General features: G+C 48.4%; 1 protein-coding gene across 9 annotated transcripts in view; it reads left to right on the plus strand.

Moving 5' to 3' along the window:
- LOC139060753 (collagen alpha chain CG42342-like) overlaps positions 1–20,585 on the plus strand; it is a 462,978-nt gene extending 442,393 nt beyond the window's left edge. For 6 of the 9 annotated variants that reach the window (XM_070539846.1, XM_070539849.1, XM_070539837.1 and 3 more), the window contains 8 exons: positions 1,451–1,477; positions 1,554–1,607; positions 3,150–3,176; positions 3,528–3,563; positions 6,022–6,075; positions 7,583–7,672; positions 14,974–15,067; positions 16,480–20,585. In XM_070539846.1, coding sequence (XP_070395947.1) covers positions 1,451–1,477; positions 1,554–1,607; positions 3,150–3,176; positions 3,528–3,563; positions 6,022–6,075; positions 7,583–7,672; positions 14,974–15,018 — 333 coding nt within the window. In that variant the 3' untranslated portion in view covers positions 15,019–15,067; positions 16,480–20,585. The other 3 variants (XM_070539840.1, XM_070539852.1, XM_070539853.1) reach the window with 3 other exon arrangements.
- Positions 20,586–24,163: the final 3,578 nt, after the last annotated feature.

Raw genomic sequence — 24,163 nt, forward strand, 5'->3', positions numbered from 1 at the left:
TATAGGGCTAGCGTACTGCAGCATCTGAACGTCCGAGAGGAAGATGCGCACCCGCACAGGGCACTTCGTAGTGTGCACGGTAGCTCTCCGGGACTTTCCTTCTGTGCACTGTCACTTTCTTGCTTAGTTCAAGTTTGGTCGTTTTCCTTTGCAAGCGGAAGCTTCCAATAAAACGAGTCCCTGGGCCTCGAATGGCCGTCACGTGCTCCGCGGACAATAATAAGTGCAAGGAACTCATCGCGTGAACGTGCCCTGTGACGTATACACTTCACCTCACTCCGATCAACGCACTTGTTCGCATTTGCCTCACTCCGATGGTGAACACTTCCGTTGATGAAAATTGAAGCTCTCAACCTAACAAGGCGCACTCTTCGTCGTGCACTCCGGAGTGTACAGCACGCCTACTCACGCTGCCTTCACTCTCCCTTGCATGCTGCCACTTTGCCCTCTAGCCATTCCACTAACACCTTCTCCAATTTCCTCCATCGCAGCGGCTGTGCTTAGCTACGTTGGGTATTTGTCAGCGCAGAAGCAACAAGTTGCTAGTACAGTTTGGCAGATCGACAGAGAAAAAAAAAGCATTTTCGTCAGACATTTTGTAGACGATGAAGCGTGCTCTCAATTGGTTGCAAAGGACGCATGACATAAAAAGCGGAGAGAGCGAACCCGTTCCTCAGGGGAGGGGAAAGAAGGTGGTGAACGGGTAGTCGTGATTCTTGTGAGTGGTTACTTACGGCACAGGCGGCAAACACAAAATCACTCGTCGATGGCGACAAGGAAGCGAGCGAACGCGTCCGTAGACCATTCTAAGGAAGAAAACTTCCCGCTAGGTCAAGTACAGGTCTGCCGGTACCTACGCCCCGTGTCTCAGCACATGGTTGTGTGCACAAGCCCCCCCTCCCCCTCCCCCTTCCCCCTATTCTAGAGTTACTGCCCTAACCGTCCTTCATCCTTGCTATACTTTTATTTTTGTCTTCGTTGGGGCGTAGGCTTGTCATAAGCTTGTCGAGCTTATATCGTGTCACGTTATAGTGTCGAGCTTGACATAAGACCTTTGTCGCGCTTAGCTGGCCAGGTCTATATACGCGCGTATTGTAAGCGTGGCCCGCCCTCGTGCCGGCGCGCCTGTAGCCCGCGCCTGCCGGAACCGTGTGGCCGCGGTGCGAAGTTCCACGTTCCAACTAACCGTGCTTGTTCGCGCGAGTGACGCATCTTTGCAGGAGAGCCGCCGGGGTGTGAGACAGGCCACTGGTGATGGGAGCACACGTTAACACATTCTGGCGAGGTGCATGGTGTGATTGTTTGTGGTATGACTGACGCTCAGCCCCGCCTCGCATACTATCCCCCCGCACCCACCGCGTTGTGGCTCGCGCGGTGGCGCTTGGATCGCGATGCGAAGTCCGCTGACCCATGGTCCCGTTTTCTTTCTCGACCCCCTTCCTACCCACAGGGGCCGCCAGGGCTGGACGGAATGAAGGTAACGTTCCGGGATCGCACGAGCGCTCTGGCGAAGGGAGGCATTTACGGTAAGCGCGCGTCCGCTTCCCACGCAGGGCGAGCGTGGTGCGCCAGGTAACAAAGGCGAGAAAGGAGAGCCCGGCCTTCCCGTAAGTTGGCGATGCTGCTTTGATTTTCTTTTCTCTCTTTGTTTTTTTTCTCTTGCAATCCCGGCTTCCCGAACTGTCATCCGGGGAATACCTGCGTGGTCTCGGCTTCACCGCGAGATGCAGCACATGTAGCAAATGCGCTAATGCACACCTCTGCGCATGCTGACACGCACCTTGTCAGACAGACCGACTCGTGACAGAGGCGTGTGTGGCCCCTCGCTAGGCATTGCGAGACGAAGCGCAATGTCTATCCCGTGCATTATTCCAGACGCCGTACCAGGAGCGTGCACGTCATTCGGTTTTTTTTTCTACTTTTACACATCCTAGCTACGGATATTTCGAATAGATAGGATTTTAACCTGAAAATTAATTGTGTTTAGCGCAAGTTCCGGCTGTGCAACTTGGTGGTATGTGTGTAGATCATTATTATTTTTTTTACCTCTTGCTTTTGCTCTTTTTTTTTGTGCCTTGCCTTAGCTTACCTCAACATGCAGTGCAAAACTCTACAAAACTGGCTCGAATGACTGATTGCTGTAGGTGGACGCGTGGATTCAGCAAGATTATCAACTAGCAGCGCAATTGTTGCATACCGCTCGTGCAGCTTCTTATTCGAAATAAACTTGTGCAACTTTTCAGGCGTATAATGCTGCCAAAAAGTGGGCCGGTCAATGCGGAGGAGGTTTTAAGGCTACTTTCGTCTAACCCTGCTGATTTGAATTTGCGAAATAACAGTCTTTCAGAGTGTCGTCACATTCAGTGCACACCGTGATAGCGGGATGTTCAACAAATTATTTAAATCGACAGGAACTTATATGGGAAGCATACCAATAAGTTATAGTGAGCCGTACGACACTTCCTAAGGTGAATGTAGTGCACAAGAGAATTGTGTTGCTGTGTAAAGCGTTCGCTCGGTATGCGCAAAGCGCATAAGACCTACCACTCTACGCAGAAGTTCACAGTGCACACGCTAATTCTAAACACACGTCCACTCGGAAGGAAAGATCAAATACAATTTACAGCCAATTTGGTTTGTGCGATATTTTTTAATATATTCTGCAATGTGCTCTCAGCCATTGTCCGATACATTAACTCACCAAGTGCTGTATCTGGCCCTTGACGCGACCGCTGTGTGCTACATAGCTGCGTATGTCCCCTGGAATCCTTCACCAGTGCCTAAAGAACAAGGCGGGCACAGCTATGTGTGCCTGCAACACGCAGCGTCCGCACGAAGAGGCACGCACGAATTGCACGGACAAGCATCAGGTCCTGCGGGGGGGGGCACACCAAAGTTTCCACGTCACGATTATCCCACGGACGAGCTGCGCCCGCTGACTGAGGTTGTCGAATATTTGGTCCTCAGCTGGTGGCCCCAGCGCCTGTCAGAACTTGCGTTGTTGTTTCTCTTTGCGCGACATCTGTGTCGTTGCACATGGGGCAGTCGGCCAGCCCTGTGCGCCCACCGGCTGTCTCGCTGCTGTGCTAACGTCTTCTAATGAGTGGTCTCTTCTTCTTCCATCCCCTTTCCCCCCTCCCCGAAATCAGGGCACCGACGGCATCCCAGGGTTACCGGTAATTATGAAGCTCCTCTCTAGACTACGGGGCCCCGTGCGCAGCCGCTGGCTCGTGGTGCGCGGTCACATACCCTTAACCCCAACGCGCGACAGAGCCTCCTGCCCTTCCTACCCGTCCCCTCCCTGTTTGCTACAGCCGTGTGCATGCTGGGGGCTGCTGCGCTGTTGGCCGCTGACCTGCAGTGTTGTTCACGTCGCTCTTTTTTTTTCTTCTTCTTCTGCGTGTGCGTGCGTGACTGTGTGTGATGCTTGCTAGTCCCCACCGCCCATCGTGGCTCCGTCCTAGGCTCAGCAGGGCCGACGGTGTCCACTGACGCTCTCTTCCTCTTGCCGCCCCTTTCTTTTGCAGGGACCCAAGGGCGAGCGGGGTGAGACGGGCATATTGGTGAGTGTCGGCTTTGTCTTCCCCGATTTCCATCCCGTGCGAATTCTTCAGAAGCGAGCAGAGCGCGCTTATAAGGCGCTGCCATGCAGAAAGCGCCTTCCGGCGCCCTATCCGCACCGACGCTCCCAATACGCGGGCGTGATTGAGCCCGAGACGGCAGCGGTGGTTGTCTCGCCCGCGGAGCTCCAGGCGCGAAACGGGCATTGAGGTGTACGCGTGGTTTGCTTATTATAAGCGACGCGATATAACGCTAGCGTAAGGAATGTAGCACCGGCTATGTCAGAGGCACAACTCGCTCTCGCTCCTATATACCGTGTAGCCTGCTAACCAAGCTGCTCAAAGCAAAAAAAAAATTGAGAAAAGGCGCTGCGAAATACGATCTTAAGACCTACGATGTTAGGTCATCAGACCTCTGACGTAAGTTTTATAATCATATTTTGTATCGTGCATTTTTAATGTTGTTGTTGTTGTTGTTGTTGTTGTTGTTGTTGTTGTTGTTGTTGTTGTTGTTGTTGTTGTTGTTGTTGTTGTTGTTGTTGTTGTTGTTGTTGTTGTTGTTGTTGTTGTTGTTGTTGTTGTTGTTGTTGAACAGCTTGGCTAACGTTAGCTCGGATAGCCTATATCTACGTCTATTAAATAATCGCAAAATTTTTCTCGAGGCGCGATACAAGGTGCAAATTTCGTAGCACTCGGAGAGGTTTCCGAATGAACACGCAGGCTGAACACACAGTCGTTCGATGCGCTCTAAATTTAAACGATTTGGTATAACCCTATATTTCTGACAAGAGGAAAGTTCAGTCCTAGGTTATTGCGTGTTGGTACAAATGGAGAAACTTGAAGGCGTATTTTCCAGAAATTTCCTCGGCAAGATATCTCTTCGTGATGAAGAAATTGCGGTCACTGACCAAGTCAATGTGAAAATAACAGAGACGTTTCGGGGCCCGTACGGGTTCCTTGATCCCGAAACGTCTCTCTGTTATTTTTACCTTTACTTGGTCAGTGACCGCAATTTCTTCATCATTATGTTACCTGACCAAACGAACTTTCGTCGAACTGTTGACTACAAGATATCTCTTCCTCTAGGGAAAAAAAGCGTAGTCCTTTTTTTTTTTTGTTCTAGTCAGTGAGAAGCGGCAGATAAATCAGGTCGAGACACTTTCCAGCCCAAAGAAGAGACAGATATATGTATAGGTACAAAACTTCAGCGAATAAAGCAACATTATATCGGACTCGACGTAAAATCACTAGCAAGCTTGACCGTGCAGTCTCGGTTAGTGTCACCCCTGCCAGAAGAGACTTTACAAACTCTGCCTATTTATTCCTTACGAACCTCTTGGAGCCTTTGGCAGAAGGCTTTTTTCGCTGAAGTATAAGTTAGTACAGAGTTTTAGATTAGGGTACGCAAGCGGCTTGCGTACTCAAGAACTAGGGGCGACAGTACTGCGCATGCGCAGACCCCAATGTAGGGGTCGGAGCATGCGCAGTACCGTCGCCCATAGCTCTTGCGTACGCAAGCCCGCTTGCGTACCCTAACCTAAAGCTCTCCAGTAACGTGCCGCAAATGCAAACGGTGATTTTCTTTGTGTTCTTCAGTGTTTGTCGATATTGTACGTGGAGTCTCCATTTGTACGTATGTCTAAAAATTTGCTCAACTTGTCAATGGTTTTAGCCAGCCACGACCCCGATGTCGGTGAGATGAAGGCGGTGGCCAAGAAGGGCCAACAATTCCTCACTTAGACCTTGTTTTGTTTCTATAGCACTGTAAAAATGTTTACGCCCTTAAGGGTGTTTTCTTGTCGCACTGGTGACACCCTTGCCGTTAGAGCCTTGCAAAATTTCATAGACGACGAAAACGGAGCTCTAACTAGACATGCGATGACAAAAGACGTAGCTGAAAATTATGTAATCATTCTGACAGCATTGGGCGCACAGAAATATCCATCAGGAGAGTTTCATATATATCCCTGTGAAATTTTCTCGTCGGATATTTGTCGATAAGTGTTCTTACCAGTGCAACAAGAAAACACCCTTAAAGGTGTAAACGTTTTTACCGTGTATTGACGCAGCGTGAAAATGAAAATACCCAGAGAAAAAACTTTTTGTCGAGAGTAATGAACGCGGTGCATATCAAGGACATGTCGCATATGGCGTATCGTTAAGGTGGCGAAGTTGTGACGTTTCCGAGCTGTGCCCGAAATAGATTTTGCCCATCTCAACCACCTCGTTGCTCGGGCTCCTTAATTTAGCGCGTTCAAGCGCTGCATTCGTGGGCAGCGCGAGACAAAGGGCAGTCCGCGCCCAACCACGCGCTGCCCTAGGCCCGAGACGCGCGCTGCGGACAAAGGCGAACAGTGGCGAACGTCCCCGCCTATCCGGCCGTCGAGCGCTGTCCTGGGGCATGATGAAATCGAGAGTCACTCACTTGTGTCTGTTCTTTTTTCGTTTTTTCTGTTTCTAGGGACCCCGTGGGAAGCGTGGAAAGAAAGGAGACAAGGGCGATAAAGGCGATCAAGTAAACATTGCTTGCTTTGCATATCAATGTATACCCTGCTCTGGACTCGCGCGAAATTGCACGGGAGTATGTAGTGCCCTGGGAATTAACCTTTGGTCGATGCTTCACGGGAAAGAAAATGAACACTGACAGAATGCACTATAGGCACAGCGAACCTACAGTGCGCGATTGCCTGCGGCGCCGTCACTTTGTACGCTGCGCGTCGAGCTCGCGCGGAGCAGTCATTAGTGAGCCCGAAAAGTAATCTGCGCTGGCGAATGAGTAGTAGCGTTTCGTTGTTCCTACTCTTCTTCGCTCGCAGGGAGTGATCTAAACCTGTAAGTGTAAGCGATAGCGAGGGAAGTGCCATATAGCTTCCTGGCTACGTCGCTACCACAACGGTGCGTGCGCGGTGGGAACACTCGTGGCATGTTGAGGTCGCTGACTGTCGTAACAAGTCGACAATATCTGCACGCACACGAGAACGGTCAGTAAATACAGCAAAATAACTTGCGAGACGGCGTCGTCCCAAAATTAAAGGCGCAAAACTGAGATCATGGTCTATCGTGGCACTGGTTACTGCGGATTCCACTGTTTGTCAATCGGGCGTAAAATCCCATGTTGGCTAAGCTGCTGCATGTTTCCAAGTCGTGTCTTGATCCACAAGTGTATAATTTGGGAACAAACAGCTCCCAAATACGGCGCTGACTATCAGTGACACCGTTTATTACCTGAACAGTAGCTTATAAACCTTAATATGAGCGCGAAAAACAACATTAAGATAGACACGAAACCCTAACCAAAAAAGCGTCGCACACGGTGGTTCATCCGTGACTGATTGCGGTCTACGAATTTCCGCCTCTTGCGATTGAACGTGTACACCGTGCGAAGTGGCCGTTGTGTTAAGGACCGTTTTCTCACAGCAAAATCAGGCAGCGATATGGCAGTGCACTGTGTCATGTGCGGGTACGTGTGCGCCGAAGTTTGAAAATGTGCACCCTCAGAACGTATCGCGAGGGATGAGCGTGTCAAATATTTGAGGTCGTTTCTATTCATCACAGTGGGCCGTCTTATGCGTACACATGCATGGTTAAAATTATGTGGTTTTACATGCCAAAACCACCATCTGATCATGAGGCACGCCGTAGCGGGGTGCTCCGGAAAAATGTTGACCACCTGCGGTTCTTCAACGTGCATCCAATGCACGATACACGGGCGTCGTTGCAGTAGGAATGCGGCCGGGATCGCACCCGCGCCCTCGAGCTCAGCCGCGCAACACTGGGCTACCGCAGCTGGTTAGCGTACGCCTGATTTAACTTCGCGTGTCCGAGTAATAGAGAAATAGCACACGTTTGCTATTAGTGTGGTTTCACTTGCGCCGCGTGCTATCTGCAGGTTGTTTGGGTCCGGCTTGGACTATCTCTGCTGATAGTCAGCGCGTCCTGTGCCTTCTCATTGCTTGTCGAGTGTTTAGCGCTGTTTGCTCCCATATATGCACCAACTATCATCTGCTCTTTATTGGTTGCAGGGAGTACCAGGACTGGATGCACCGTGCCCACTTGGCCCGGACGGCCTGCCACTGCCCGGGTGCGGCTGGAAGCCACCGAACACATTAGGCGTACGGGCCATTACTTTCATAGATATCACGCGCATCCTTGTTGCCAAATGGAGTTTTCAGTGGCAGCGTCTACCCGCCTAGTTGACGTCGGATTCAGAGCACGCCTGCATTGTGTTACCCAAGGGCTGTTTCTTCAATGCCCATTTTTTTAGCCAGTAGCCCTATGCCGATCCTTTTAGATATACTTGTAACACTTCATGGGAACTGAGCACTTACGGGTGCAACGATTCGTTTTCATTGTCCGTACGTCATTTCTTCAGCATCGAGTGACCGATTATGGCGGTACCCCGAATGTTTGAGTCGATGTTGAAGAGCGACAAGAATGGAAAATGAAATGAATTGTTACAAACTACGGCCCCAGAGGGCAAATGAAAGCAGTTCGACGTGTAATCGCATTGCTAAACTTTCTTACAAAATTAAGTATCTGTGTTGGTCCTCATGCGTGAATGTATGTAATACGGTTTCGCTTGAGCTCACTATAAGTCTTTCAGTTTCTTATTCGGCTGCCTTTTGTAGAATAGATGCATCATAGCATCACCATTTGCTTACTACTTGAGTGACTTAGTGATGATGGCATTTGGCTGCTGAGTGCGATTACAAGGGTGCAGTTCCTGGCCATGGGAGCTGCATTTCTACGTGGCAGATTCAAAAACCGGCCACGTGCTGGGATTGTGTTGCCGAGTAAAGATCATGCGGTGCTCAAATTAATCCGCAACCCGACTAGCATAGCTGGCAGCCACCATTGCCAACAATGCTTGTTAGCTGTACATACTTGAAGTGACATGGCAAATGCAATAGCTGTTTGCGTCTTGAAAAAGCAGTAGTTCAATGTTCCGCTAATCATTTACTGAACCGTCGCAGTGGTTTGTGAATTGGTTGACCCCTGGACAGCAATTCACCCTTATAGCTGGAGGCAGACGCTACCGACAGTTTATTTGTTTAGGTTAAATGAAGCTACTGGACCTCGAAGCCATGGAAAACAACAAGAAAATTACTGAGCCTCTGAGCGCCCTAAATAATTTACTACTGTGAATTTTTTACGAACCGGTTTCGGTTTCCTTTCTCAGGAAGCGTGTGTGTCGTGACGTCACGACACAGAAGGTCGCAACGTGGAAGCTGAACATCACCAGCAACGCTTTGGCACTAACTTCCTGCAGTGGCTATGGCGTTGGGCTGCTAAGCACGAGGTCACTGGATCGAATCCTGGCCGCGGCGGCCGCATTTCGATGGGGGCGAAATGCGAAAGCACCCGTGTACTTATTGTTTAGGTGCAAGTTAAAGAACGCTAGGTGGTCCTAATTTCCGGAGTCCCCCACTACTGCGCGCCTCATAATGAGATCATAGTTTTGGCATGTAAAACCCTGTAAGTTATTTATTTATTTTGCGCTCACTTCGGCTTGGTCGTCTGCATGTTACTATGCATGGGACCGCACAGCGAACTCGGCTATAACTATGTGACTTCTTTGAAAATTGCTCTTTAGGCCACATTTCTGCGAGCTTTCGAGACGTGCTGTTTTAACGAGCTGAAAGCAGAGTCTGAAACCAATGTACAAACACTGGCGGATACCAATTCATGCCGCAGTTTCTTAACCAACTGGGACTACTTTCACTGTTCCTATGGCAAACTGGTTATCTGAGTGAACGACAAGGAAGGCACCAACCAAAATTTATTTTAAAAACCCGACGGAGCCCGACCAGCTCATTCTTCAGGGATGAGATGCCGTGAGGCGCAGCAGCGCTTATATGCGCTTTGGGCGCTTTCACAGGCATGCAGGCACTTTTCGTATACCTTTAGCGTAAAGGACGGGTATAGTGTTCCTAACGAACGATTGATTTTACCCGGCGTTCTTCTAGATTTTTTTTCGTCTTTGTACACAAGTTTGTACCCACTGCCCTACGCCTTTTCGACAAGAACGCGGTCTTTTGGACGAAAAAGGGCGCTACCGACTGTGGAGAGAGGCTTGTGAGCGACATCAACCCCTGCCCCTCGCAGAACACGGGCTAAATTTAGTTGTCCCCGGCCATGCAGACATCTGCCGAAAGTTTACCTTTGAAGCTGGTAACTTAGCTTGGTTCAGAAATCAGATAGTCCTAATTTGTTTTTCTTTTTTTCTTTATTTTCTTTCTTTTATTTTCGGGAGATTACTTCTAAACCTTGGCAACGCCCTATGCATCTCAGTATGAACTTCGCGCGCTGTTTGGATAAGGATGTTCAAGCTAATCCAATGACAGTGCTGCTGACAGGCGTAATGTGTAGCTCAGTGTGTAGAACCCGTTTTCTCTAGCAAGTTAAGGTTTATTACCTGTAAGGATTAAATCACATGTATCTCTTGACCGCTGCCGCTACAGGCGCTAGTTCTTGATGATCTGAATTCCGGGGTTTCAACGGACTCAGTCCTAGCTCCAATGCCATCTCGCGCAAGCTTTTATTGAATATTTCGTACGTTATATTAAACTACTTCGCTGTGCAGTGGAGAGCTTTATTAGAATATTCAGCGCGTCACGCAACAGTTCCACGGTATAATCGAGAGAATGGCGCCTTTTTTTTTTCTGTTGAGACATTGACAGTCTCTCTAAAGATCAGGCAGCGAGGAGAGCATTCTTGGGGGAAAAAAATGACTCATGAGCTAGCTCCTCCTGCCTATTGCTAGAGAGAGAGAAGAAATGGGAAAGGCAGGAAGCTTAACCAGAGGGGAAGATGTGGTTTGCTACCCTACGCTTGGGAGAGAGGGGAGGGGAAGAAAAAGTGACAGGAAATAGAGATAAAAGAGATAGAAAGTAAGGGATTATTAATCGATAGGTATACTATAGTGTGATCGTGTACCTGTGCTCCCTATCTATTGCTAATTTTATACTGTTTTAGTAGAAGAGACACCCAGAATTGGCGCGTACGTTCTCTAAGTATAACCGCAACGAACCGGTCCAACTGACGGTTTCATGTGATGGTAACTAACGTTAAGCTACCTGTACTAACATGTGGTCTACTAGCGCCAAGTTAATAATTGGTTCGTTCTTCTTTTTTTTATAGTAGCGAGGCGTGAAATCCAATTATATTGCTGCATATCGCCTTACGCACTTTATTCATAGCACAAAAAATATAGTTCTACCATTACTCGGAGAGAGAGAGAAAGAGAGATGAAGAGGAAAGGCAGGGAGGTTAACCAGATATCAGACTCCGGTTTGCTACCCTACACTGGGGATGGGAGATAGGGGTTAGAAAAATAAGTGAGGAAAACGCTAAAAAAAACACGCACACATAGACACACACACACGCACACACACACACACACACGCACAAAAGGCGTTCCAGTTAAAGACATTGGGTACTAAGCTGCGCACATTTACGGACACCCGTTTTCGATATACATATCATGAAGTTCCAATGATTTCTGATAAGGCACAGCTACACCACGTGGGGCCACACTGTCTTTGTGTGTTTGTTCCGCTTCGTCCCATCGTCTACCGGCTACTTTTCTGCAGTGGTCGGCTCGGATATCGTCCTCAATAAATCTCAGTCGATCGCCACATTTACTCAGGTCGACCTAGTATCACTTTAGGTTTTCACTACCCCTATACCGGTATAGTTCGCGTCTCTCCTCATTACATGGTTGAATCGTCCCGGCTCTACCTTCTTTAACTTCTTTAGCCGCTGCGATCTCTGAGGTCTTGAACGCGCTTCGGGTATGCTGGTTCCAAACCCCGCTGCCAATCCGCGTGAACGCCGTGCAACTTAATAAACGCAAAGTCTCAGATATCCTCGCTTATTGGAGAGGTCATCATAAAGTTCCCACCGCACCTTTTCTTTATATTCGCGATGAATTAAAGAAAATATTACAAAAAGCAATAGATTCCACGCTCCTGTTACGCATGTCAGTAGAGGTCTGCAGTCTTCGGCGTCACCTGTGCCTCGCGCTCGTGCCGCAGCCAGTAGCCTCAGAAATAGTAGCAAAAACAGAGTACAACCCGCTTATAACACAGTCACGTGTTCAACGCCTCTGACTGTTCAAGGCATTTACACTTTTTTTCTATAACGCGCACTTGCCAAAAAGGTAACGAGCAAAAGCTCCTTCCTATATCGTTTCATCTCCTTTCTTTCGCATAGCATTGTTCTCTCGCATTATTAACGGTTGCCATCGCCTCGACACACATATTTTTCTAATGGCACGCTCCTATATGTTTTGCTTCGTTTCTTTCATCTCCCTATCTTGCCTCGACCGGAGACAGACTATAAGGGCGCACAGCGAGAGCCGTTCGTCTTGTGTATAGATTTTCCGGGTGCATTTCTCTACGGCACGCCCGGCCAGCCCGAGTCGAGGCCCTTTGACTCTGGCTTCACGCTTTCACCCCGCAGCGTCACCGGGCCGGAAGACACTGATAAATACGCTGCATAAACGAGACCGCGGCGAGAAAAGAGAAAGTGACAACTGCATGCAATCGCGTCGGCGAACGTACAAAGGCCCGCGGTTTGCTTGCGAATATAGAGAACGGCGCTCCTGAATGCCGAGCGTCCTGCTCGAAAGCATATGAACTGGCGTGCAGTCTGCAACGAAAGTGTAAATACCATCGCTTTCGTCCACGAAGGGGACACCTCTCATGCGTCGGGCACTTCAGCGCTCGGCGGCGCTCGCCTGCACAGAAAATGAGCACCAAAATGGACGCTAAACAGTAACGCTAAATCAATTTAGGCTGGTAACGCGTCATTTAAAAATGATCCCTTCATTCATCTGGCGCTAAACTGGTTCATTATCAGCGGAGAAAATGAAGGCCCAAGCGCCCTTTCTTTTGAATTTAGGGCCGGAACTTCAGCACCGGCACGTCAAGTGACACCACGGATTTCAAGGCATTCTAGTTTTTTGGCAGTACCGACGCATGGAAAGGCCCTAAAGCCTCCTAGGTCGACACTTTGTTTCCTTTATAATTCAGTGCAACCCTTCTTTGCAGATAAACAATTAGCCAGACCCGAGTATAGACGCTGTTAAAATGCATGACGGCACAAAGAAACGTTAGAGATGCTTCAAGGTGGCGTCACCGCATGTATTTCGTCTTTTTTTTTGTCTTTTCTCGCTTACCGTCAAGATCGTTGGCTTCCGCACTTTTGTGACGTAGTATAGGAGCGCTATTCGCGTACGATCACTCTCTGTGATATCTGTGATACGATCACTTTCGCGATATTCTAGTTGGAAAGAAGTGAGTACATACAGGAGACCGGAGCGGCGAATCCAGAAACGCGCCGCTGTATCGCGAACGCGAAGGTCGCTCGAGTAAGATGCCGTTCCCACTCCTGATTATTGGTGGCTTGATGAGAACTTACTGCTGGCACGGAACGCACAGAGAAGCTGATCCATCGCCTTGAATTGAAAGTTGAACACACGAACAGTCTTCATCTGACAAGTACGTCTCTCGACTTCTCCTGAATGCTGATGCGGCCGGGAAACTGCGACCATTTGCCGCAAGCTTATCGAACGCCAGAAATGCTCCACAGGAAGCCAAACATTAGCGAATAAACTATAAAGATTGGACAAGCGCTTGTTTAATTGGTGGAGATGGAAATTTCTAGGTGGAAACAAGGATGTGTGTATATTTCTGATAATCATCTCCGCTTTCTACGTCGTGACCGCGGACTATATATTCAAAGTGAGCTGCGTGTTCTGGCATTCCATGTGATCGCGCTGGCGCGCTTCTCCACCAAAGGTTAAGAACTTTGCACTGCAGCTTACATTTTGCGACAAAGTGGGCCGCTGTTAGTTAGTTAGTTAGTTAGTTAGTTAGTTAGTTAGTTAGTTAGTTAGTTAGTTAGTTAGTTAGTTAGTTAGTTAGTTAGTTAGTTAGTTAGTTAGTTAGTTAGTTAGTTAGATCTGCGTTGTTCCAATAGTTTTTTTCTTTATTCCTTTTATTAACTTTTTTTTTCATAGAACAAAGAGAAACTATGCAGCCGAGATATTTTCTGCATCAATCACTATACTGCAGCTTATATACAATAGAACAGAACGGAATTTTGTTTTTCTTGACTAGTGAATGGCTTTCAAGAAGGACAGGTTCAAGAAGGCAACAACATTATACACTACCGACTGTTTACTATATACTGAACTCTGAAAACGGCCCGTATCTTTTACAGGCGCGTTCGGGACACAAAGCGCCGGGTGCCGCGATATCGTAGCACTAATTTAAATCTGGACGGCGCAGCTGTAAACTATCCGTCAATGCAAAGCATTCGCGGTAAGCTTTAGGCCGACTATATTTGTGCCGTCACCTACTGTGGAACGCCTAAATACTGGAAATCTGCTTTCTTTGTCGGCATGTGGGGACGGATGTTCTCCGCTCCGGGCTGGTAGCACGCGCTGGAGTCTTGTCTTTGGAAGACGTCGGTCGCGAAAATCCCACAGGGTAACATTTGTAGCACGCAGCTTATAACGTCTCGTTTTATTTTATTTATTTTTTTCACAGCAGGAAAAACACGACCGCAAGTGTTATTTGTTGATATCGCTCTCATTTGTTAGTGAATAGTTTTGCTACCGCGAGGGCAAAACTTAAGGCTATAAAGAACGAGTAGGCACAATGAAGTCTCATCATGGACGCGATGTCAAAAGCGAGCAGTCAGCGGTCTCTGGCGCTACTTTCAGGTGACGCTATTTTCTAGGACTACGCAGCACTTTGGACCACGACGAGGAAATACTTTTGGCAGCTGGCACTAATAAATTCGCCTGCATCACTGTGTGTTCTGGCTGTCACTTTCTACCCTGAATTTGAAGCACCTGGTCATATTTTTTCTCCCGTCCTTTGTCCCCATGCAGTAGTTGTAGTGTTATTCTCCGGCAACTTCCTTTGGGAACAGTGCTAGCGAGGTATTCGATTTTGCTCGAAGCCACAGACTTAAGTTTCTAACGAATGTGCGCTCTTGGGGGGTGACATATTTTGGTGACTTTCCCACCTTCATACGCATCTGCTGCTCTCATTTTATTTCTAACCTACTGTTTCCGCCGATAGGTCACAACGTACTGCCGCTTTTAACACAGTCCCATGTTCAACAACTCCGACGTCCTGCGCCAAACACAAGAATAACAGTTCGATAGGGGCGGAATGCAAGAGCGCAGGTGTATAATATTTCAGTCCGCACAGGGAAGGCGTCGCAGTGTCTCGCTAACGGACGCCGGAAAGCCCAGTAGTAGAGGCTCCCGGTTGGGCCTACGCTTAAACTGTGTGTTCCACGCTCCCTGTGGCGTCAGATATCGCCGAGCTTTTTTTCTTTTTCTTGTTTTCGCGTAGACCGCTCACTTTCTTTGTATTCGTAACATGTGTTGCAGGGTCCCATGCCACCAGTACCACCGGAAGAACCACTAGACTCATAAGATCGCGTTCTACAGAAGCTTCTGGCGGCATCCATCAGGAGCATTCTCGGTAAGACTATATAATTTTGTATGCTCCAGTCACAAGCTTGCGCTTTGCGCAACAGTGTATGCACTATACGAGGTGCTATAGGTACAACTATCTATGCTATTTTCTTCTTTTTTGACAAATCAATCAATCACATATAAATGATAATCTCCTAGAATGAGTGAGTGAGTGAGTGAGTGAGTGAGTGAGTGAGTGAGTGAGTGAGTGAGTGAGTGAGTGAGTGAGTGAGTGAGTGAGTGAGTGAGTGAGTGAGTGAGTGAGAGTGAGTGAGTGAGTGAGTGAGTGAGTGAGTGAGTGAGTGAGTGAGTGAGTGAGTGAGTGAGTGAGTGAGTGAGTGAGTGAGTGAGTGAGTGAGTGAGTGAGTGAGTGAGTGAGTGAGTGAGTGAGTGAGTGAGTGTAGACATTACCGAAATTGCGAGCGACTTGAATATATTACACCACTGTATCAGTGGATAAATGGTGAAATTAATAAACTATTTACATGTTTAGGGGGTGGAAATGCGGACGCGGACAGAAAACACATGTTAATTTCTGTTCTCTTTGTGTGTGCGTTCTTTGCGCTGCTCTTAATACGAATATTTACCACACCTCCCAACTGTAGTTACTTTTGTTTAAAATAATTAACGCGGCTTACTTTCCCACCGCTCTGTCATTGCTGATCGCCATGCACATTTTTCTCTAGAGCCTAAAATTATGCTTTAGCACCGGCCAACAAGCATCAAAAATTGGCAGTGCAGCCCTACGGCCCTGTCTCAAACAGAGACGACGTGATTTACAGCCCGAGTCCTATAGCGCCGAATATTTGCTGCGAGGTGGAGCTAAATGGGGCATCGCCGTAGCTGCACTTGTGTGGATAGCCATTACTTGACTCATGACGTCATCTATACATCCTGACTGCATAAAATCATTCGGTTACTTTTTCGGTCGGAGAAGCAAGGTACAGTCGACCAAAAAAGTTTACGGACCATAGGGTCTCAGAAAATTTGAAATATACGAGCAGCCTTTAAAAACAGCCAGTAAAACCATACATCACAATGTTGTTCACATATACCAGTAAAGGCTGTAAATAGGAATACCAGGCTGCGTTTTGAGGCTGCGGAAATATTCAGATTTTTGTCAGATCTCTTGGTCCGCAAACTTTTTTGGTCGACTGTACATACACTCGTTTCAATGTAATTGACATAATAACAAATACATTCTCTGTAAATGCGTCACAACCGTACCCTTGAAGTTCAGTAGAACACCTCAAGGTGGTCGCGCTGCCACAAAATGATAGTTATGCGAGCCTTGGTTGAAAACGCTGGCTTCGCCACCATAGACTGGTCGGCACGCAGACGTCGAACGCTCGACGCGCCAGCCTCGGACGGCTGCGAGTCAACGTTTTGCGCAGTGTTTATTCCTATTTTCGTTCGCAGTTGTCATCGCTCGACATCGTTGCCTCAGAGCACGGCCGCCGGGACCTCGTCATTGGGCCGCGGGACGTCGGTGGCAGTCGCCTGCAGCCTCGGAGGAGATGCACCGTGCAGCAGACTCACGCTCCCCACCCCCAGTCCCACACTGCTATTTACGGGTTCTTTTTCGCTGCAAGTTTTGCTCTCTTTGCAGCCCCAGCGCCTCCGGCGCACTCGCGCACGCATACACACACACGCATACACACACAAACACACACACATACGCCCACATGCGCGCACATACGCGCACAGACGCGCGCGCGCAAGCACACACACACAAACGCAAGCAGGCGCTAGTTGACGCGCTCTCTTCGACCGACCCCGATGACAGCGCGGTTGAGCGCGGAGGTGTGCCCCGTGCCCTACCACTGATGACCTGCCCACTTCCCCACCTTGTTTTCTTTTTTGTTTTTTCTGACCAGACTTCTTTTATTGAAATATTCACGAGAGGGGAGGAGAAATGAAGGGCTGAAGGGTGGTGTCAGGAAAGCGTTGCAAATCCAAAGTGGCGACTGCCGAGGAAGCCGGGGCATTCGCAACTGCTCGTTCGCCTAGGCCAATGGAATCACTACGAAGAAAAGCATACATTGGCTTTTCGACGGCGCCTTTGACAACATTTTCTGGACGTCAACACGGACGTTCACTCAAGATACCGTTCAAGAAAAATCTCTAGCGGGTGGTGGTGCACTACTAGATGCGCACGTCAAGATGAAACTGTTGCGTGAACTTGCAGAGACCTTCGCAGTAGTCCGCAGCAGGTACTGTGCATCATTGCGAATACTGCCGCAGTATATGTAAAGGCGGTATTCATTGCTTACCGGACGAATCAGATACATCGATGTCGGACAGAACCGCCCAGTTTCATGCAAATCAAAGTTCAACGTGGAGCCACGTATGAGAACAGGAGCAAACCACAAGAAAATGCGCGTTATCGAGAGCTGAGGGAAGGCGCGAACCCTCACTGAAACGGCCGATGGGGCTCAGTCGGCAAGACGCGCGCCTTGCCTTCTCGTTGCCAAACAAGTCGCGACGCCCGTCCGCTACGCCTGTGTGCTGTGCGACACTGACCAGCCCACCCCTATGTAGCGATGCGCAGGCATTGGTTCTCCCTCCCTCGCCGCTGTCGATCATTGTATATGTCATCACCTCACCTGCACCACGAGGCTCGTCCGCTACCGCTGTATAGTATAGAAGCAAGGAGAGGTAGCTAAGAGTGTACATTTCTTTCTCGCTATCTCGTTCTCACCACCCTCTTTTCTTTTTTTTACGTTTGTAATGAGTATGAGTTGAGGTCTTCTCATTATCGTTGTTCTGTCGTAACAACGCCTACTTCGTGTTTCCGTCAGCTGTACCAGTGGCGTTTTCCGACGGCGAGCAGCTATTTCATTTGGGAATGTACGTGATGGTGTACTACATACGCGTGCTGTTTATCTGGGCGAAGAAGAAGCATACGCTTCTTTTAATTTTGAGTAGCAAAGGCGCGAGAACTGCCATGTTTCTTTCTAGAAACTGGGGTGGTTTCTCAAGTAGCATGATGGGTGAATAGCGTATTCCCTCATGCAGAAAAGAAAGGACAAAAAATAAAGCACATCAGGACGTGCTGTAGACATCGCGAGATCCATCGCGTGGTCTGAGGCGGTCATATGAAAGTGACTTTCTTACGTATGTGAGAAAATATCCTACAGCTTTGCTGGCAGCTTTTTCGGGAAGGCACTGCATAAGCGCAAGTCCAGCGGTGAAGCGATTGCAACTAGTGAAACAAATAAACAAACAGACAAAAGCGAACGGGTGCGAGTACCACACTATGACAGAAAATTACAGGCAATAATCGAAAACTTAACGCAAGCCATGATTTCAAGCTCACGTTCGCGATCCACGATATGCTCATCTCACAATTTGAAAAAAAAAGGGGGGGAAAAAAACACCGACAAGGACGCGCATGGCAGGATCCATCGCGTTGCTGCTGCTGCCGTCGCTTACTCTTTGTGTGTGTGTGTGTGTGTCCGTGCGCAACCAAGCGAAACAATGAACACATAACGCGAACATCTCAGCGGTGAAAGTCAGTCGTCTTGTGTCGTGAGCGTGTATAGAAACGAGAAGGTGCGCAATACTTACTTTTCTCTGCTCGCAGAAAGACTGTGACGGCGAGCGTCCAGAAGTTGCCAGTGTGTACCGACTTGATGTTTGTATGCGCCAGTGACGCGTATACCAGCGAGAAAGCGCCGAGAAGAACCGTGTTTCCTTCCCTCCCAATTCCACGAAGTCACTCAGTCCGAGCGGCTGGAGTGGTGCCATTCTTGCGAATAATTGCTTGCTGTAGAAAAACCACGTCCGCCTCAAGGAGGTTGTCGAAACAAATAAAAAAAGAGCTCCTGGAGTGAAAGTAACGTGCAAGCAGTGAAGCCGCAGAAGCCATCTTTCCATGGGCATCGAAGCAGTGGCGTAAGCTGCTTGGCCATTTCAAAATTGTCAAATCTCGGCCACACGAATCTCCTTCGACAAGTTTCTTTGTGTCACAGGTGTTTTGACGTGGAATGAGCATGGAGAATGATTTGATCGTTGACCACGATTACGATATTCAGCGAGAAATTAGCGTTCTGGTAGCGCAAACAGGGAATTTTTATAGCTCACGTAATCTAGAACGCATCTCCGCGATTCGAAAGAGAAAGATCACTCGGGATGCGCGCGTGTAAAAAAAAAACGAACTAAACAATACGCATTTCCCACGGCTTGTTCTCGCGTAGGCGGCTGCCCCTCCAGAAGTTTCTATTCGGACCTCCTTGGCGGGTGCCTCGACGCTGCCGAAAAAACAGCGCCGCGCGCGCACCGCGTGCGCCAGGAACCAGAGTCACGCGGCCTTCTAGCGCAGAAATGTCTTCTCACGCCGTGATGGCGCAGGACAAAACTTCTATCGGTGACGCGCTCGCACGCTACTGTGAGGTACTCGCGATCCTTATAAGCACGCCTTCCGCTTCGGCTCAATTCCCGCCATGGGGATGTTAAAAGGAACGTCAAAGAAAAGCAGTATAGGGCAAGTTAGACTGGTATGTGGACTTCGCCTTCAAGAGTAGCAAATAATACCTTTTTTACCGGGAGTAGAAGCTTACAACACCGGAAGACGGCGCAAAATACCACTCTCGGGTGGCAATACCACTGTCGCATTCCCAAGACAGCTCTTGCAACGTGACAGGATGTCGCATCCACTGTCTGAAGGAAGCCAGTTCATCGTTCATTATCAAAGAAAGAGTCACGCCTGGTTCTCAACGATGAAACTTCAACCAGTCAACTTTAAAAATCACGTGCAAAAATACATTAATTAATCAGAAAAATAAATACAGACAATAGAGACCGTAAGATATGTGACCCCACGCAGTGGCGTCATTATTCCCGCGCTGTGGGCAAGTGTGGCCTTAAATTGGTATTTTGGCCAAAATGTTTCTGCTCCCTAAAGATTACTGGCGCAACCAGGCACGGTGATTTATTCTTGTTACTAAGACATCCGTTGCTGTCCAGAAAGAAAAAAAAAACGTTAACAGGGTTATACATACTAATGTACACGCTTGGCCTAACTCATGGGGTCTGCCTATTCGTCATGCCCCATTCAATGCGAGAGTTGCGGAAAGGGCCGTTCGCGTGCCGAGTACAACCGACATGATGTCCACGTTGTTTGCCCCCCAGTGGCCGCGTGCGCTTTTCCTTGCTCAAGTCCGCGTAAGCGCTTCTGCATGTTTGTCGCGTGTGCGTTGGAACTTAAGAAAGTTGCGCCCTGGCACCCGGCGCTTTCGTCGCCGAACGCGAACGGACTTTCGTATATCCAACGGCTGGTTCCTTCGGACGCGGCGCATTTGAGTGAGCACGATGTGTTCGACGTACTTTGGCACCACTTAGGCCGTTCGGGATCCGGTGACTCCGCAGTCTGTCCTCGTGCTGTTGGGTCTCCCATCCAATCCCACCTTTACTAGAGTCCACTAAGTGTGTTCGTGTAAACTCAGGAGGCAAAGTTGGAAGCTAAGTTATTGTTTGACGTCGCATTCGTATTCATAGTGTGAAATAAAATACTTTTTACTCTTTATGTGTTTCTGTGTGTATCACCCGCGTTCCTGTGCGGAAACTAGCGCGTCCACGCAGTTCCTACTGCCACGTTCCAATGACAATGCCAACTAATACACAAAAAAGAAGCAGGTAGCCTTATTGCGGCCTTCGTTTTGAGTTTTTATATATCTTAATTGGTGAGGTCCAATTCGGGCCCTCTATTTAAAGATAGTAAACGGCGAGACGTGTTTATTTTCTTCTTCTCTCTATATTATTTTTGTTTACTTGGTCTTAGAATATTTCTTGCCATTTCGACAAATGCAAACAATTAAAAACAACGAGAATTCGCTTTCCGGTCAACCGAGTTTCGTGCTTCACTTTCATAAACAATCATATCTGAAATCATTCTCCAAAGAACAGTTTTCCGTGTTCTTTTCCTCCTCACAGCTTTTGCTCGCACACGTGGTCATTGTTTGCATAAGTGTTCGCAATTAAGGAAAAGATTGGCCAAAGCATCACATACTAATGGACGCAGAATGGATGCTTGGTTCAGTACTTTAAGCTTAATTTTGCGTTTTACTATTCATCCCATGCCGTTGTACTACGGTTGCCACGGATTTCGTTCAGCCGCACTCGGTGAAGGAAGGAAGGAAGGAAAAACTTTAATGCTCAATTTACAGCTTTCAGCGGCTAACAGAGGTCTTAAGAACCGGTAACCTAGATGGTGGGAACGAGCACAAAATCTGGCGGGAACGAGGGAGGGCACACGACAGGTGCTCAACCGTTGCCTTTCGCGCACATCTTCACAAGAAAATCACACAAGGCCTCAAACACCGGCACACGTGCGAAAGTAATACAGAAAAGCGCGGGATTCTCGAACAATGAAATAGAGAGAGAGAGAGAATAATAGGGCTTTATGGAGAGGAAAGGCGGGACGTTGAACGGGGGAGCGCGCTTCTGTCCTGCTAACACTGCAGTAAATAGAAAGAGCGGAAGAACAGGAAAGTAGAGGTGGACGAGGATTGGTGATGAAAAAAAAAATACTTGAAACGCGATTCAACCTCCAGTTTAAGTCGATGAAAGGCAATGCCTTCCCTGGCGATTTCAGGATGTTAATGGGCTCTAGGAACCGTATAATTTATTCTGAGAGTCGCACTGGAGCGACAACCTATGATCGACGTCAACTAGGGGTTGAATCGCCTTCCAGCTTTTTGTCATGGCTTATTATCATCGTAATCATCAGCAGCAGCGTTACCCTCAGAATAAAATATATGCTTCATCATCAGTTATAATCATCAGTTTTCTCAGATTTTTAAGTTGTGGTATCTCCGGGATCGGCCCACGAACGAAACTAGAAACGGACGTTAAAAATGGACTTAAAAAACAGACGTACTCGATACTTGATCAGATACTTGATCAGTGTTATTGAAAATTGCGCAAGAAAGCACAACCTATATGTATATGTACAGCGCTCAGCGACTGAAACGCGATACTCGGACAACGTGGCGGCCGGTACTTTCTTGCGCCACCGATGGGCGCTGGTGACACTGAGACGATACATTTTTGTGTCACATGAAAGCGAGAATCTTTTCGATGCATCGTAACTGCATTCGGCCTCCTCAGCGATCGCCCAGCTATCACTGGTGGCGCAAAAAGCGCCGACCGCCATGTTGTCTAAATATCGTGTTTCAATCGCTGAGCACTGTACACACATACAGGCACCAGAGTGTCCATGGGTAATGTACGGTTGCGACCGTATAAGAGAAAAACTGGCGAATAATCAGCGGTCTCATACCTGGAAGTGTTGTACGCGAATGTCGCAAATGACAATGCAGAGTCCCAATCCTGATGGTCGTCAGACACATACATGGCTAGCATGTCGGTAAGTGTTCGGTTCAGGAGTCGAACCATTCTTCTGTGGATGATAAGCCGTAGTCAACTTATGTTGCGTCGCGCAAGATTTTAGGCTGTCATCGATCACCCTCGACAGGAACTGTCTGCCCCGGTCAGTTATCAGTTGCCGAGGGGCCCCGTGCTGCAGTAAGACGTTATGCAGCAGGAAGTCTGCAACCACCGTGGCATAACTAGTGGAAAGTGCATACGTAATGCCAAATCGCGTAGCATAATATGTGGCAACGGTAACCCACTTGTTTCCGGAGGCGGATAGGGGAAACGGACAAAATAAATGGATGCCGACGCGGTGAAATGGCTCGTACGAATGTCCGGAGACTGAAGATGGCTTGCAGGCGGCTGTGTGGACTTTTTCCGGTGCTGACAAAGGTCACACGAGCCCACGTAACCGCGCACTGAGCAGGACATCCCAGGTCAATAGAAACGTCGGCGTGCGCGGTCGTACGTGCGTGACAAGCCGAGATGTCCCGCTGCTGGTGCGTCGTAGGGCTGCGCCAGTACAGTGAAAAGGAGGTGAGCCGGGATGACAAGCAGCAGGTCAGGACCGTGAAGAAGTGAAGTGTGGCAATATAACGTGTCATTTTGGAGTACAAAAAGGCGGATAAAGGGATGGGAGTACAAATTTTTGATGATTTTGCGTAAAGATTCATCAAGTCGTTGTTCGGCAGCGATGTTGAATTGAGGTATGGAAAGAATACAAAGATTGCACGTGCTCAGGGCATTGTCCGGTGGATCTAGGGGGCATCTGGAGGGGCAGTCGACATCCTAGTGCGAGCAGCCAGATTTGTAAACGACGGTGTATGAGTATTCTTGAAGTCGCGGTGCCCGACGACCAAGGTGGTCAGTGGGATCTTTGAGGGAAGACAGCCAGTAGGGTGCATGCTGATCCGTACTAACGGTGAAAGGTTGGCAGTAGAGGTAAGGACGAAATTTGGCGATGGCCCAAACAAGAGCAAGACACCGTCCCTCTGTGATCGAATAGTTCGCTCTGCAGAGATTGACTGGTATGAACTATAACACAGTCCTGACCATCCGGGCATTGGGCTAAAATTGCGCTGATTCCGTGGCCACTGGCGTCGATACAGATTTCCGCGGCGGCAGATTTGTCGGTGAGCCAACACTGGTGGGGATGTCAGTAGTCTAATCAGCTGTGAGAAGGCGGACGCTTGTTCAGGGACGAAGAAAAAAGTCACGTCTTTCCTAAAGGAGAAGGTCCGCGAGGGGTGGTGCTATTTCTGCCGAGAATATATGAACAAAGGCAAGAAAAGGAACGGACGTCCTGAGTAGAACGAAGTGTCAGAAAGTTGTTAATGGCGCTAGCTTTGGCAGTGTCGGGCCGCATACCTGTAGCATCGACAAGAAGACCTCGTAGGGTGATCTCTCGGCGGTTGAAGCAGTATTTGGCAGAGTTAAGATGAAGAGATGCATTGCGAAGGACGATGAGAATAGCCGAGAGTCTGTGTGGATTGCTTGAGAACGTGGTCGAGAAAATGATGACGTCATCGGGATAAGACAGGCAAATAGACCATTTGAAACCGCAACGAAGGGTATGCATCATTTGTTCGAGTGTTGCTGGGGCATTGCAAAGCCAAGGCATAACTTTGAACTGGTTGGAGCCCATCGGGTGTTATAAAGGCGGTTTTCTCACTGTGTTTTGCGTCAGCGGTGGTTTGGCAATGACCGGACCGAAAGCCTATAAAAGAAA

Source organism: Dermacentor albipictus, chromosome 1 (genome assembly GCF_038994185.2).
Source record: "Dermacentor albipictus isolate Rhodes 1998 colony chromosome 1, USDA_Dalb.pri_finalv2, whole genome shotgun sequence".
In the NCBI taxonomy this organism is placed as follows: Eukaryota; Metazoa; Arthropoda; class Arachnida; order Ixodida; family Ixodidae; genus Dermacentor; species Dermacentor albipictus.